The sequence below is a fragment of the Saccopteryx bilineata genome, chromosome 1, assembly GCF_036850765.1.
Source record: "Saccopteryx bilineata isolate mSacBil1 chromosome 1, mSacBil1_pri_phased_curated, whole genome shotgun sequence".
Lineage (NCBI taxonomy): Eukaryota > Metazoa > Chordata > Mammalia > Chiroptera > Emballonuridae > Saccopteryx > Saccopteryx bilineata.
In genome coordinates this window covers 9560053-9577737 of record NC_089490.1, presented here as the reverse complement: position 1 = coordinate 9577737, position 17685 = coordinate 9560053, and the positions used below count along the sequence as shown (strand labels likewise).

Sequence of the window (17685 nt, the reverse complement as noted above, 5' to 3'; positions counted from 1 at the left end):
CACTCCGTATAATGTTGTCAAGGTCCATCCATGTTATTGTAAATGATCCGATGTCATCATTTCTTATGGCTGAGTAGTATTACATAGTATATATGTACCGAAGCTTTTTAATCCACTCGTCCTCTGATGGACACTTGGGCTGTTTCCAGATCTTCGCTATTGTGAACAATGCTGCCACAAACATGCGGGTGCATTTCTCCTTTTCGAGCCGTTCTATGGTGTCTTTGGGGTATATTCCTAAAAGTGGGATAGCTGGGTCAAAAGGCAGTTCGATTTTCAGATTTTTGAGGAATCTCCATACTGTTTTCCACAGTGGCTGCACCAGTCTGCATTCCCACCAGCAGTGCAGGAGGGTTCCCTTTTCTCCACATCCTCGCCAGCACTTATTCTGTGTTGTTTTGTTGATAAGCGCCATTCTGACTGGTGTGAGGTGATATCTCATTGTGGTTTTAATTTGCATTTCTCTAATGATTAGTGATGTTGAGCATTTTTTCATATGCCTATTGGCCATCTGTATGTCCTCTTTGGAGAAGTGTCTATTCATTTCTTTGGCTCATTTTTGGATTGGGTTGTTTGTCTTCCTGGTGTTGAGTTTTACAAGTTCTTTATAAATTTTTGTTATTAACCCCTTATCAGACGTATTGTCAAATATGTTCCCCCATTGTGTAGTTTGTCTTTTTATTCTGTTCTTGTTGTCTTTAGCTGTGCAAAAGCTTTTTAGTTTGATATAGTCCCATTTGTTTATCCTGTCTTTTATTTCACTTCCCCGTGGAGATAAATCAGCAAATATATTGCTGCGAGAGATGTCCGAGAGCTTACTGCCTATGTTTTCTTCTAAGATGCTTATGGCCTACGTTTAAGTCTTTTATCCATTTTGAGTTTATTTTTGTGAATGATGTAAGCTGGTGATCTAGTTTCATTTTTTTGCAGGTAGCTGTCCAATTTTCCCAACACCATTTGTTAAAGAGGCTGTCTTTACTCCATTGTATTTCCTTACCTCCTTTGTCAAATATCAGTTGTCCATAGAACTGTGGGTTTATTTCTGGGTTCTCTGTTCTGTTCCATTGATCTATATGCCTGTTCTTATGCCAGTCCAGGCTGTTTTGAGTACAATGGCCTTGTAGTATAACTTGATATCAGGAAGTGTGATACCTCCCACTTTATTCTTCTTTTTTAAGATTGCTGAGGCTATTCGTGTCCTCTTTTGGTTCCATATAAATTTTTGGAATATGTGTTCTATATCTTTGAAGTATGTCATTGGTATTTTAATTGGTATTGCATTGAATTTATAGATTGCTTTGGGTAATATAGACATTTTAATGATGTTTATTCTTCCTAACCATGAGCACGGTATATGCTTCCACTTATTTGTATCTTCCTTGATTTCTTTTATCAATGCTTTGTAATTTTCCGCGTACAAATCTTTAGTCTCCTTGGTTAAGTTTACTCCTAGGTACTTTATTTTTTTGGTTGTAATTGTGAAGGGAATTGTTTCCTTAATTTCTCTTTCTGACTGTTCATTGTTGGTGTATAAAAATGCTTCTGATTTCTGAGTATTGATTTTATATCCTGCCACTTTGCTGAATTTATTTATCAGGTCTAGCAGTTTTTTGACTGAGACTTTAGGGTTTTCTATATACAATATCATATCATCTGCAAATAATGATAGTTTTACTTCTTCTTTTCCAACTTGAATGCCTTTTATTTCTTTTTCTTGTCTGATTGCTGTGGCTAAGACTTCCAGGACTATGTTAAGTAAGAGTGGTGAAAGGGGGCACCCCTGCCTTGTTCCTGATCTTAAGGGTATTGCTTTTAATTTTTTCTCATTGAGTATGATGTTGGCTGTGGGTTTCTCATAGATGGCTTTTATCATGTTGAGGTATGTTCCCTGTATTCCCACTTTGCTGAAAGTTTTGATCATGAATGGGTGCTGGATTTTATCAAATGCTTTTTCTGCATCTATTGAAATTATCATATGGTTTTTCTCCTTTTTGTTTATGTGATGAATCACATTGATTGATTTACGAATATTGTACCAGCCTTGCCTCCCCAGAATAAATCCCACTTGATCATGGTGTATGATTTTTTCCATATATTGTTGGATCCGGTTTGCTAATATTTTGTTGAGGATTTTAGCATCTATATTCATCAGAGATATTGGCCTATAATTTTCTTTCTTTGTGTTGTCTTTGCCTGGTTTTGGAATCAGAATTATGCTCGCCTCATAAAAGGAGCTTGGAAGTCTTCCTTCCTCTTGAATTTTTTGAAATAGTTTGAGAAGGATAGGAGTTAGTTCTTCTTTGAATATTTGGTAGAATTCCGTTGTGAAGCCATCGGGCCCCGGACTTTTCTTTGTTGGGAGTTTTTTGATAACTGTTTCGATCTCTTTTGGTGTAATTGGTCTGTTTAGGTTTTCTGATTCTTCCAGATTGATTTTTGGAAGATTGTATGTTTCAAGGAATTTGTCCATTTCATCTAGGTTGTCTAGTTTTTTGGCATACAGTTCTTCATAGTATTTTCTTACAATATTTTGTATTTCTGTTGTGTCAGTTGTTATTTCTCCTCTCTCATTTCTAATTTTATTTATTTGAGTCCTCTCTCTCTTTTTCTTGGTGAGTCTACTTAAAGGTTCATCAATCTTATTTACCTTTTCAAAGAATCAGCTCCTAGTTTCATTGATCCTCTGTATTGTTTCTTTAGCCTCTATGTCATTTATTTCTGCTCTGATCTTTATTATTTCCTTCCTTCTACTACATTTGGGCTTTACTTGCTGTTCTTTTTCTAATTCTTTTAGATGCAGGGTTAAGTTGTTTATTTGAGCTTTTTCTAACTTCTGAAAGTGTGCCTGTAGTGCTATGAACTTCCCTCTCAGCACTGCTTTTGCTGTGTCCCATAAATTTTGAGTTGTTGTATGCTCATTGTCATTCGTTTCTAGGAATTTTTTTATATCTTCTTTGATCTCATTCTTAATCCATTCATTATTTAACACCCTGCTATTTAGTTTCCATGTGTTTGAGAATTTTTGAGCTTTTCTGCTGTGATTCATTTCTAGTTTCATGCCGTTGTGATCGGAGAAAGTGCTTGATATGATTTCAGTTTTCTTAAATTTGTTGAGAGTACTTTTGTGCCCTAACATGTGGTGTATCCTAGAGAATGTACCATGAGCACTTCAAAAGAATGTATATTCTGCTGCTTTAGGGTGAAAGGATCTGAAGATATCTATTAAATTGAGTTGATCTAGTGTTTCCAATAAGTCTGCTGTTTCTTTGTTAATTTTCTTTCTTGAGGATCTATCTAGTGATGTTAGTGGGGTATTGAAATCCCCTACTATTATAGTATTGCTGTTGATCTCGCCCTTTAAATCCATCAAAGTCTGTTTTATATATTTGGGTGCTCCTATATTAGGTGCATAGATATTTATAATAGTTATATCTTCCTGTTGGATTACTCCCTTTATCATTATGTAGTGGCCTTCTTTATCTCTTACTATATCCTTTGTTTTAAAGTCCAATTTGTCTGATATAAGTATTGCTACCCCAGCTTTTTTTTCATTTCCGTTTTCATGAAATGTTCTTTTCCATCCTTTTACCTTCAATCTATGTGTGTCTTTTGTTCTAAGGTGTGTCTCTTGTAGACAACATATGTATGGGTCCTGTTTTCTTATCCACGCAGTTACCCTATGTCTTTTGATTGGATCATTTAATCCATTTATATTTAAGGTTATTATTGATATGTAGTTGTTTATTGCCATTTTCTTCTTTAAAGGTGTATTCCTTTTTTTTGCTATATTCTTTTCCAACTTTGATCTGTTTACAACAGGCCCCTTAACATTTCTTGCAGCGTTGGTTTGGTTGTAATGAATTCCTTGAGTTGTTTTTTGTCTGGGAAGCTTTTTATTTCTCCTTCGATTTTAAACGATAGCCTTGCTGGATAAAGTAGTCTTGGTTGTAGGTTCTTGTTCTGCATTACTTTGAATATTTCTTGCCATTCCCTTCTGGCCTCAAGTGTTTCTGTTGAGAAGTCGGATGTCATCCTTATGGGGGCTCTTTTGTAGGTGATAACTTTTTTTTTCTCTTGCAGCTTTTAATATTTTCTCTTTATCGCTTAGCTTTGGTATTTTAATTATGATGTGTCTTGGTGTAGGTTTCTTTGGGTTTCTCTTTAATGGAGTTCTCTGTGCTTCTTGGACTTGTGAGAGTTTCTCTTGCATTAATTTAGGGAAGTTTTCAGTTATGATATGATTGAACAAAGTCTCTATCCCTTGTTCTTTTTCTTCTTCTTCAGGAACCCCTATGATGCAGATGTCATTTCTCTTCATGTTGTCACAGAGCTCTCTAAGTGTTTCCTCTGACTTTTTGAGTCTCTTTTCTCTTTTCTTCTCTGCTTTCATGCCTTCATTCCAGTTGTCCTCCAACTTGCTGATTCAATCCTCAGCTGTATCCATCCTGTTTTTAATTCCTTCCATTGTGGTCTTCATTTCTGATATTGTATTTGTCATCTCTGACTGATTCTTTTTTAATATTTCAATATCCTTTTTTATACTTGCTATTTCTTTATTTAGGTTTTCAAACTTCCCCTCCATTGTTGTTCTAAGATCCCTAAGCATCCTTACAATCATTATTTTGAAGTCTGCATCTGGAAGTTTGATTATTTCCATATCACTCAGTTCATCTCTCAAAGGTGTCTCTTGTGGTTTCATTTGGGTTGTACTCCTTTGTCTTCTCATAATGGTGTTTTATTTGTAGAGTTGGTTGAGTCTAGGCTTGGTGTTGTCTGCCTCCAGTTTTCAGTTGTGTTATTTCTAGGTCTTCTTGGGTTGGTATCAGCTATTATTTGTAATCCACTTTTGGATTTGGGCTGCTTTGAAGTCTTGATTTGTTTGTTTTCTTAACAGGTGATAGTCTTGTTAACTGATCTCAGCAGGGGGCTTCCTTGAAACTGTAACCAGGAATGCTGTGGGTGTAACCTGAGATGCTGAAGGTCTCTTCCACCAACTAATCTCACTGGGGGCAGGGTTTTTTCTCAGCTTCAGTAGGGGGAGGTGTATCTCAGATCTCCATGGAGACCTGAGTCACTGCCCCTCCTCCCCACTTCTTGTTTTCAGCTGTGTCTTGTGCTGATTGGAGTTGGATAGATGTCCGGAGATCTCTGATCCAGAAGCACTTCAGCTCTGTTTTGTGAAAGGTTCAGTCCCTCCCCCAGCTATGGCCGCCTCCAGCACGAATGAGTCAGCTTTTTTATTTCGTTTCTTGCATACCTTAGCCCCTCACAGTCTGTCCCTCTCCTTGTCCTTTCCACTTGGGAGATAAGCTGGTCTTTTCAACCCACCTTGCTCCCTGGTTGCCAGGTAAGTGGCTGTGAGCAGTAGTTTCTGCTCTTTTTCCTCTGTGAAATCCTCTCTGGGCTCTCAGCCTCACCCCCCTTCCTTCCATTCCTGTAAGCAGAGGAGATTCAGGCACTCCTTACCAGGAGTGCTTCCTCTTTGCTCCTTGGTTTTTGAGAGCTGTTCTTGCAGTTCAGTGTTGGTTTTTCATGCTGATTTTTCCTAAATTGATTTGTATTCCAGTTTGGTGTTGAGAACTGGGCATCTGTGCATCCGCCTACTCTGCTGCCATCTTCAAAAGCCCCGATGCATCACTTTATAACTTATCTTAAGACAAGTGATACTTTGATAAATTTTTATTTTTAACTGCTATTGTCATTTGATACCGGTGTATAATGCCAAAGTATAAAAAAAGGATATGTTTGGACATTTTTAAAGATCCGAAAAAAATTATGTAATATATTAGAAACCTTGGAACACCTGGGTCACATGATCAAGGACAGTGGAAGAGGGACGCCTCACTCTCTCACATCTAACCAGTGAATGACATCAGGTATTTATTATGACTTAGGCTGTGAGGAGAAACTGGACAGAGACACTGAATACTGATTTTGGAGACTGTTCTCTCAAGGGTTTGGAGAAGTATCCATTGCAAAGTAATGGGTACTCAAATTTAGATTATTTGAACAGAAGTCTTAAGTTTGGATATTTTCCAAAAACACACACATACAGACACTAATATATACATGTCTATATCTATATCTATATATACTAAACACCAGGTATCTGTCAGCTTGAAACCTCTCATCTACCAAAATATGAATGAAACTGTGACAATTCTCTTTAAGACTGCTGCAGCCAAAGTTTACAGGAAAATAGCTGTGTAAAATGACAAAGAGATACAGGAACGGATGAAAGACAGGGAAACAGACATCAACAGAGCCCCAAATGAATGAGGTGTTGTCTCAAAATCATGTGGGAGGGACAGCAGACATCTAGGACCGGGACAGACCAATGGAAGGCACTTGGATAAAAAGGATGAAAATGTCAAAGAGAAATAAACCAGATGTTTTCAAGTGTATTAAAAGTAAAAAAATATCAGTAATTTTACCTAATTGTCTCTTAAATTCCTCTGAAAAAGAAAAGAAAAAAAGAAAATGTCAATGTTAATTTCATGAAAAACATCCACAAAGAGAATTCAAATTTACTGATAAATTTAAATACAAAATTAGGTTAATTTCAAATGAACACACACACACACACACACACACCTCAAATCACACATGCCTCCCCAAAACACAGTGATTCAGAGCTCACTATTGACAACCAGTATTGTACAGTAAATAAAAAAGGAAAAGAGTGTTAATTTAGTAAAATAATATGAAAATTTAAAAATATTTGTTTTGCTGTATAATTTATAAAGTAATTGATTTTTGAAACTATTTTATATATTAATAGAATTGAGGAAAGGAATGGGAGAAAGGAAAATAGCATGTGGACCCATAGTGGCTTCAGTTTAGTTGTGTGTTGAGTTCCCTGTTTGCCTTTTCTGGGCAGGTTGAGGGTCGAACTGACAACCTCAGTGTTCCAGGTCCACGCTCTATCCACAGGGCTACCACAGATAAGGCTGAAAATATTCTTCTCTATTTGAGATATTTATGTTTCCGTTACTCTCTTTGTAAGTTTTAGTATGGTCACTGGATACTTTAAACACATCAGTGAGTCTCACTGCTGTGGCAGCGACCTGGTGCAGAGTGGCCACCACACTGTGGAAGGAGCACTGACACACAGCTCCTCCCAGTGACACACGGTCAGGGGTCTGGGGGCTGCGTCCTCCATGTTTTTGTCCATGGGTTGGTTGTTAACCACAGTGTATTGGAGATTCTATTTTTACTCATTTCTGAATGAAGAATATCTTAATACTTAGGGGAGTTGAATTCAGGACAGAGAAAGGACTGGGATTCTCTGACGGAGATTCTGCTTCTCACTGGACCTTACGGTGTTTTCCCTTAATCAAGAAACAAATATCTCAGCTCACATGAATGAGACTGGTTTTCTACACAGTGTAAAGAAAGGAAGTGAAAGTCCTACATCTTTTAATTTTGTTTCTGCAAGGTAGCCAAGTCTCATATGTTCCATAAATAAAGAAAATGCCTTGAAAATCCATTTCACTGAAATCAGCACTACAATTATAAAAATACCATATGACATGTGATGACATAAAGATTTAAAATAAATAAAATGGTGACAGAAGGGTTTGTGACTGGGTGATGAACACACTGCCACATACACATGATGTGTGACAGAATTGTGCACCTCAGATCTGTACAGTTTTATTGACCACTATTACCCCCAAATATTCAATAAATATTTAAAACAACTTAAAATAAAAAAACAAATTATATTTAATAAATTGTGTTTAATTTTTAAATATTCTGGATATTCTTTTTTTCCTGGATATTCTTTAATAAAAATATTCTTGATTCCTATCCACTCTATGTGGACCACGATGAAATATTTGCTCTATTTAATATAGTTTTTATGCTTCTATATATGTATGCATTTATTTCTAATTGCAGTACTTTCATTGTACAAAGTTGTTGCAACTAATACACAAGAGTTACGGAGAGACTGCTCGTGTGGGTAAACACAGGAGGGGGTTCTTATGTGAGTCTATTCACATCGTTTGTGGCCATTGATTAATTTGCAACCTTATTATAAATGAGTTTCTGTTTTAAGTCATGTCTGAATGTAGCTGGTGATTCAGATGAAGAGAAAGAAGAAGGGAGGTTTGGAATCAAATGACCTGAGCTGTCCTTGAGGAAACTTACACTTAGGAACTTTAAATGTACCAAAATTTGCAAATATGTTAGTGGTAATATTGATTTGACCAAAAGCCTCTGTCTCCTTAATTTCAGCAAGTCAACCACAGCAGTAATAATTGTAGAAATTGAGGAGCAAATGAAGGTGGTTATCAGAGTGGGAGGATCAAGACACTGAGACAAAAGGCAGATGGTCCCTGAGAGAGAGGACAGGAAATATGGGAGAGGTGAGGGGAGGACAGGGGGACCACGTTATCGGTACTTACGTTTTTCCTGTGCCCGCTGTATGGCTGAAAAGCAAAAGGAAGAAATAAACAAGTCATTCCACATGGAAACATAATGTCAGGGAGGAAGGAGAACAGAAATGATCCCCTTTCCTAGTTCATTTTGCAGCACACATGGACCCATGTCTGTGAAAGCAGGAACCCTGAGGATCCAAAGGACACCTCACCCATCAGAGTCAGTGCTGTTCTCCCTCCCCTGTCCCCTGTGCACAGGAAACTAAGTCAAGAATATAAAACCACGAGAGAGTCAGGTCAGAAGTTCTGAATGTGCAAAAGTAAGTGTCACCTGTCACTGTACTGTCATAGTTTTCAGGCTAAAAACAAATGTATTCACGTGTGGGACAGTTACTTCAGCAGTGATGGGACATGTACAGTAGAGGCACCATCTGTCCCAAACTGTTTATGTTGCACTCGTCATATGACTGAAGGATACATGACTGGGTGATGAACACACACCCACGTAAGATGAGGTGTTTAGAATGTGCACCTGAAACCCAAATAGTTTTATTAACTAATGCCAACTCAAAAAATTTAATAAAGCATTTAAAAAACATTTTAAAATAGGAGAAATGAGGCATATTTAATAAATTTGTTATAATTTTAAATATATTTATTTGATATTCCTTAATAAAACTCTTCTTGATATATTTTCACTCTATGTAAACCACTATAAAATATTTGTCATATTTAAAATGGTCTTTGAATGCCAATATATATAAATGTAATTATATATTTGTACATATGTATTCCATTTTAATTGCAGTACCTAAAGTGTACAACATTGCTGCAATTGCTGCAAAGAGTTACTGAAAGATTGTTCGTATAGGTAAATACAGGATTAGGTTCTTAATTGCATCTATTCACAACGTATTTGTCCAGCTATTAACTCTCAACGATATTGTATCTGAGTTTCTGTTTTAACTGATGCCTGAGGGAATCTAAGTAAATCAGATGAAGGGAAAAAAATGATGGTGAGGGAGGTTCTCAATCACATGACCTCATTATACTTGGAGAAAGCTTACACTCAGAAACTTTTGAAGTACCTAGTTTTCCAGATATCTTAGTGATAAAACTCATTTGACAGGCAGGCTCTGTCTCCTTGATTGCAAATAAATGAAAATTATTTGCAAAATAGCATAGGCTGGGTGGCAGACAATAGACATGTATTTTCTCATAGCTCTCATGGTTAGAAGTTCTGGATCAAGGAGCCAGCTGATTCAGTTCCTGGTGAGAGCTCTCTTCCTGGCTTGAAGACAGCCACCTATGTAATGCATCCTCACAGGGTCTTTCCTCTGTAGCAATCTGCCTGACCAGGCGGTGGTGCAGTGGATAGGACATCAGACTGGGATGAGGAAGACTCAGGTTTGAAACCCTGAGATAGCCGGCCCGAGTGCAGGCTCATCTGGTCCGAGCAAGGCTCACCAGCCCGAGCCCATCAATAAGTCTCAGGGCCAAACGTTTAAGCGTGTTGGCATTTTTTTTACCTGAGTCTGCATTTGGACATGGTCAACTTTATGTTGCCTGTTCAAGAGTTCGTTAAAGAATGGATGTAAAATTAAAAATAATTGATGGTCCTCTGCATGGCAAACTTAAAAATGATGGAAAGATCTACACAAGAAATGCTGTGTACAAAGAGATCTTTGACATGTGAATTAACATTTTATTATTTAAATCACCTTTATTTATTGAGCTAGCGGTGGCTCTTAAGAAATGTACCACCAGTGGTTTCCTTCATTGTACTCTATTTTAAGCAAGTAGAAGGGGGAAACCCCGTGGGGCAGTAAGCAAAGGGGCATCCTCGCCGCCTGCCCTGGGTAATTCAGTTTGAATTAACAGACACCTTTGCACAAATCATTTTAATTACAATTTATAATATCTAGAACAGTGGTCATTTCGTACGACCGCCAGGCTTTCTAGTACATATATATTCATCTATACACACTAATATAAACGTGTAATATATGTATATATTAAAATTCATGATTCCATCAGCTTAATACCCTTCATCTCACCAATGTCTTAATGAAACTGTAACAGTTTACTGCACAACAGAAGCAGCCAGTGTTTATAGGGAAATACTTTTGTAAAATGACAAAGAAGGATGGGAAAGGATGGAAGGTAGGAAACATAAATGGACAGAGTTCCAATTAGGAGAAGGACTGTCTCAATATTGGGGGGAGGAACAGCAGACACCTAGGAGGAGGACAGGCCAATGGAGAGCCCTTGGATTAAAGGGCCGGAAATGTGAAAGAGAGAAATAAACCAGATGTTTTCATGTGGATCAAGAGTGAAGGAATAGAGTGATGTCAGAGAAATGGCGCCATAAAGAGCGCGACCAACAAATCTCCCCCAAATTTCAACAAGTTCATCAACCAGAGACAGAAAAGATCTATCGGAGTGTCCGGGAGTTCCACACACTGAAGGCGAAGGTAGGATCGAGCGAAAAATTGACGAAATATATAATCAACCCTGAAGGAAATAAGTCGGACAAAAAAACACTCTGCCTTCCTCACTAACCTCAGCAAAGGCTGATTTCACTTGGAACTGAGAGTCGGGGGGGGGGACTAAGGGTGTGGAGGAGGCTAGGCTGTGGCACAGATGTTCATTCAAGCTGAGGAAAGAGTGTGTCTGCGGCGAATCAGCCCATGCGAGCAACTGCCCGCATGCCGCGAGCAGACGCCTGTGGGCCAGGAGCAGCAGCTGCCAGCTGCACGTGGGGAGTGCGCCAAAGCGAACTTCCCTACACCCGAGCTTCTCTAGGTGGGCGGGGCGCCTCACCCATCCATTCAAGCTAACAATCAAGTGTCGGGGGAGGGGCACGCTGGCAGCTTGCAGTCCTTTCTGGAGCAGATCAGTGGATCCCATCTCTGAAATTAGCCTAACCCACAGTCTGCTCACCTCCCAACTGAACTACGCGTCTCTAATTGACAAGATCTCTCTCAGTTCAGTGATCTAAAACAAGAGGCGTGATATTTTTTAGTGCCTCTTGCTAAAGGGGTGGGGGCAACTTCTGATTGGCAGAGCTTTCATACTCAGGGATATATGCTAAAAGAGGGACTTGGCAGATGTTAAGACCTCCTGTACTGCAGGCAGCGACTAGGGCATCTTCTTCCCAGCCAAAACAGGTTACAAAGTGCTGAAAGCTTGGGGAGAGTGGTCACACAGAATGCTAGGCTGCTGAACAGGCCTGGAGGCTCGTAGAAAGTCACCTTGAGAGCAATTGGTTCCCAGCCCTGCCTGATTACGCTGGCGGCTCTGACTGCCTGAGCCTTACCCAGAGCCCTGCATTGAGTGGGGATAGAGTGGGAATTTGCCAGCTCTTTGAGCCTCTTACTCCCCAGGCAGAGGCAGCAGCAGCCTCACAGCTGGCTCATTAGGCTGCTAATTCAGGAAGGAGAGACTAGGAGAGAGGCTCCGGAAAAATGAACTCTCTCAATTGTCGGAGCCTGCAAACGCTAACAAGCCTTGACTACCAGTGCGACCAAAGCCTAATATATGACATCGCCATAGAGTCTCATCAACTGCAAATCTCTACCTAAGCATGCCACAGGGGCAGAGCCTGGGGTACAGAGTCACCAATCAGGAAGAGGGAGAGGAAAAAAAAAGGAAGAAGAAGTTAACCTCTCAAAATCAAGAAAAATCCACAGACTTTATAACTTGTTCCACTATTTTTTTGTTTCTTTCATCTTCTTGCCTTTATTATTATTATTATTTCTATTTCCTCCACCTTGGTCCTTTTATTCTCTGCCCATCTTATTCTTTCCTCTTCTTGAACTACACTACCCATAAGTGTTACATTTTATTTCTTTTCTTCTTCCTTACTCTCCAAAACCCTTAACTTTCTTTCTTTTTGTTTTTTTTCTTTTTTCTTCTTTTCCTTTTTCCCCTTTTTTTATTTCTCCCTCTCTATTATTTTCTTCTTTTCTCCTTTTACTTTTCCTCTCATTCAATCCTCAATCACGAACAAATTATTTAATTTGGGACACAAGTTTTTTGTGTGTGGCATTTTGGGTGCTTTTTACTTCACTTTTTAACTCACTAGCATTCCTCCCAACCCAGGATCTCCATTCTATTTAGTTTTTGCTCCACTTAATACAAGAGTTATTTTTTCCCTTTTTTCTGTTTCCCTCTTATCCCTCTCATTATATCTCTTAGTTGACCATCACTTAACAAGCAAATCATTTTATACTTGACCCAAATTTTTTCTTTTCTTTTTTTTTTTTGTATTTTTTCTGAAGCTGGAAATGGGAGAGACAGTCAGACAGACTCCCGCATGCGCCCGACCGGGATCCACCGACACGCCCACCAGGGGCAACGCTCTGCCCACCAGGGGGCGATGCTCTGCCCCTCCGGGACGTCGCTCTGCTGTGACCAGAGCCACTCTAGCGCCTGGGGCAGAGGCCAAGGAGCCATCCTCAGCACCTAGGCCATCTTTGCTTTAATGGAGCCTTGGCTGCGGGAGGGGAAGAGAGAGACAGAGAGGAAGGCGGGGGTGGGGGTGGAGAAGCAAATGGGTGCTTCTCCTATGTGCCCTGGCCGGGAATCAAACCCGGGTCCCCCGCACGCCAGCCAACCGGCTCTACTGCTGAGCCAACCGCCCAGGGCTAAATTTTTTCCTTCTTGGCATTTTGTGGGTCCCTATTATCTTTTTTGCCCCTTGAACCCTTCCCCCCAACTCAGGCCTTCTGTTATAGGCAGTTTTTGTTCCAAATAGCATGATATAATTTACAGTTTATTATGATATTTTCCTAAGGAGGAGGGGAGAGGAAGGGAAGAGAAGAAAGAAAAGGAGGGGAAAATAAATTATTATTGTTGTTTTTTTTCCAAAATTTTCTACATTTTTAAACTTTTTTTTACTTTTTTATTCTGTATTAATTCTCATTAGTGCTATCAACAAGACCACCCTCAGAAGCCATTAAGAAAAAGGAAATAGAGTATCATAGATACAAAAGATAGAGAAGTAGCACAGATAGATGTGGAAAAATCTATGGAGAAAAAATTTAATATATTGGAAACCTTGGAGCTAAATGACAGAGAATTTAAAATAGAAATCCTAAAAATACTCAGAAATATACAAGAAACACAGAAAGGCAATTTAGGGAGCTCAGAAAACAACTCAATGAACACAAAGAATATATCGCCAAGGAAATTGAAACTATAAAAACAAATCAAAGACAGATAAAAAACTCAATTCATGAACTGAAAAACAAGGTAACAAGCTTAGCTAATAAAACAGGCCAGATAGAAGGTAGAATTAGTGACATAGAAGACAACCAAATTCAGGCACAACAGAGAGAAGAAGAGAGACACTCAAAAGTTAAAAAAAATGAGAAAGCCCTACAGGAATTGTCTGACTCTATCAAAAATAATAACATAAGAATAATAGGTATATCAGAGGGAGAAGAGAGAGAAAATGGAATGGAGAATATACTCAAACAAATAATAGACGAGAACTTCCCAAGCCTGTGGAAAGAACTAAAGCCAAAAATTCAAGATGCAAACAGAACACTGAGTTTTCTTAACCACAACAAACCTACTCCAAGGCACATCATAATGAAAATGGCACAAACAACAACAAAGAAAAAGTTCTCAAGGCAGCCAGGGAAAAGAAGAATACAACATATAAAGGAAGGCCTATTAGATTATCATCAGATTTTTCAGCAGAAATTCTACAAGCTAGAAGAGAGTGGACCCCAATATTTAAAGTTCTGAAAGAGAGAAACTTTCAGCCACGAATACTATACCCATCAAAGCTATCCTTCAAATACAAAGGAGAAATAAAAACATTCACATATACAGAAAAGATGAGGGAATTTATCATCAGAAAACCCCCACTCCAGGAATTACTAAGGGGGGTTCTCCAATCAGATACAAAGAACAATAACAACAACAACAAAAAACAAAGCCACAAGTAAAAGCTCCAAGAAGAACACAATAAAACCAAACATAAACTGTGACAACAACAAAAAGAAAGGGGGGAGAGGATGGAGATGAACAGTAGCAAAGGACAATGGAGTGCAAAAGTAATCACAAAATAGTGCACTACAATGAACAGGTAGGAACTCTTTTCATTACTTAAAGGTAACCACCATTGAAAAAACCACCACAGAAGCACATGCTTTAAAAAGATAGCAACAGAGGAAAGATGTATGGAATACAAACAAATAAAAAAAAGATAGAAAATGAAAGAGAAGGATCAAACAAAACTAACAGAAAGCAATCTAAAAAATGGCAATGGGGAACTCACAAGTGTTAATAATTACACTAAATATAAACGGATTAAACTCACCAATAAAAAGGCACAGAGTAGCAGAATGGATTAAAAAAGAAAATCCAACTATATGCTGCCTACAAGAAACTCATCTAAGTAACAAGGATAAAAACAAATTCAAAGTGAAAGGCTTGAAAACAATACTCCAAGCAAATAACACCCCCAAAAAAACAGGTGTAGCAATACTCATATCTGATAATGCTGACTACAAGACAGCAAAAGTACTAAGAGACAAAAATGACCATTTCATAATGGCTAAGGGGACACTGAATCAAGAAGACATAACAATTCTTAATATATATGCACCAAAAGAAGGAGCACCAAAATATATGACAGCTACTTATTGACCTTAAAACAAAAACTGACAAAAATACAATCATACTTGGAGACCTCAATACACCGCTGACAGCTCTAGATCAGTCATCCAAACAGAGAATCAACAAAGATATAGTGGCCTTAAACAAAACACTAGAGCACCTGGATATAATAGACATCTACAGGACATTTCATCCCAAAGTGACTGAGTATACATTTTTCTCTAGTGTACATGGATCATTCTCAAGAATTGACCATATGTTGGGCCACAAAAACAACATCAGCAAATTCAGAAAAATCGAAGTTGTACCAAACATATTTTCTGATCATAAAGCCTTGAAACTAGAATTCAACTGCAAAAAAAGAGGAAAATATTCCACAAAAATGTGGAAACTAAACAACATACTTTAAAATATGAATGGGTCAAAGGAGAAATAAGTGCAGAGATCAAAAGATATATACAGACAAATGAAAATGACAATACGATATACCAGAATCTATGGGATGCAGCAAAAGCAGTGATAAGAGGGAAGTTCATATCACTTCAGGCATATATGAACAAACAAGAGAGAGCCCAACTGAACCTCTTAACTTCACACCTTAAGGAACTATTAGAAAAAGAAGAACAAAGACAACCCAAAACCAGCTGAAGAAAGAAGATAATAAAAATCAGAACAGAAATAAATAAAATAGAGAACAGTAAAACTATAGAAAAAATTAATAGAACAAGGAGCTGGTTCTTTGAAAAGATCAACAAAATTGACAAACCCTTGGCAAGACTTACCAAGGAAAAAAGAGAAAGAACTCAGATAAACAAAATCCAAAATGAAAGAGGAGAAATCACCATGGACACCGTAGATATACAAAGAATTATTGTAGAATACTATGAAAAACTTTATGCCACTAAATTCAACAACCTAGAAGAAATAGAGAAATTCCTAGAACAATACAACCTTCCTGTACTGAGTCAAGAAGAAGCAGAAAGTGCAAACAGACCTATTAGTAGAGAACAAATAGAAAAAACCATTAAAAACCTCCCCAAAAATGAAAGTTCAGGCCCAGACGGCTATACCAGTGATTTTTATCAAACATTCAAAGAAGACTTGGTTCCTATTCTACTGAAAGTTTTCCAAAAAATTGAAGAAGAAGCAATACTTCCAAACACATTTTATGAGGCCAACATAATCCTCATACCAAAACCAGGCAAGGATGGCACAAAAAACAAAAACTACAGACCAATATCTCTAATGAATACAGATGCTAAAATACTAAACAAAATACTAGCAAATTGAATACAACGATATATTAAAAAAATAATACATCATGATCAAGTGGGATTCATCCCAGAATCTCAAGGATGGTTCAACATACGTAAAACGGTTAACGTAATACACCATATCAACAAAACAAAGAACAAAAACCACATGATCTTATCAATAGATGCAGAAAAGGCTTTTGATAAAATACAACACATTTTTATGTTTAAGACTCTCAACAAAATGGGTATAGAAGGAAAATATCTCAACATGATAAAGGCCATATATGATAAACCATCAGCTAACACCATATTAAATGGCACAAAACTGAAGGCTTTCCCCCTTAAATCAGAAACGAGACAGAGTTGTCCACTCTCTCCACTCTTATTTAATGTGGTACTAGAGGTTCTAGCCAGAGCAATCAGACAAGACAAGGAAATAAAAGGCATCCATATCGGAAAAGAAGAAGTAAAGGTATCACTTTTTGCAGATGATATGATCCTATACATCGAAAACCCCAAAGAATCCACAAAAAGACTACTAGAAACAATAAGCCAATACAGTAAGGTCGCAGGATACAAAATTAACATACAGAAGTCAATAGCTTTTCTATATGTCAACAATGAAACATTTGAGAACGAACTCAAAAGAATAATCCCCTTCATGATTGCAACAACAAAAAAAATACTTAGGAATAAACATAACAAAGAATGTAAAGGACTTTTATAATAAAAACTATAAACCATTGTAAGGGAAATCGAAAAAGATACAATGAGATGGAAGAATATTCCTTGTTCTTGGTTAGAAAGAATAAATATAATCAAGATGGCCATATTACCCAAAGCAATATACAAATTTAATGCAATTCCCATCAAAATTCCAATGACATTTTTAAAGAAATGGAACAAAAAATCATCAGATTTATATGGAACGATAAAAACCCCCGAATAGCCAAAGCAATCCTAAAGAAAAAGAATGAAGCTGGGGGCATTACAATACCTGACTTCAAACTATATTATCGGCCACGACAATCAAAACAGCATGGTATTGGCAGAAAAATAGACACTCAGATCAATGGAACAGAATAGAAAATCCAGAAATAAAACCACATATACATAGTCAAATAAGTTTTGATAAAGAGGCCAACAACACACAATGGAGAAAAGAAAGCCTCTTCAATAAATGGTGCTGGGAAAACTGGAAAGCCACATGCAAAAGAATGAAAGTGGACTACAGTTTGTCCCCTTGTACTAAAATTAACTCAAAATGGATCAAAGATCTAAACGTAAGACCTGAAAAAATTAAGTATTTAGAAGAAGACATAGGTACTAAACTCATGGACTTGGGTTTTAACGAGCATTTTATGAATATGACTCCACAGGCAAGAGAAGTGAAGGCAAAAATTAATGAATGG

The 17685-nt window shown here is 37.8% G+C and overlaps 1 protein-coding gene across 1 annotated transcript in view; it reads right to left on the bottom strand.

The window, feature by feature from the left end:
- The window catches only part of LOC136319150 (uncharacterized), a 348276-nt gene that overhangs the window by 300332 nt on the left and 30259 nt on the right, over positions 1–17685 (bottom strand). The window contains exons 11-12 of the mRNA XM_066252549.1: positions 8412–8435; positions 6435–6455 (exon numbers count right to left, since the gene is read on the bottom strand). Of these exons, the coding sequence (XP_066108646.1) occupies positions 6435–6455; positions 8412–8435 (45 nt within the window). The remainder of the gene's footprint in view (positions 1–6434; positions 6456–8411; positions 8436–17685) is intronic.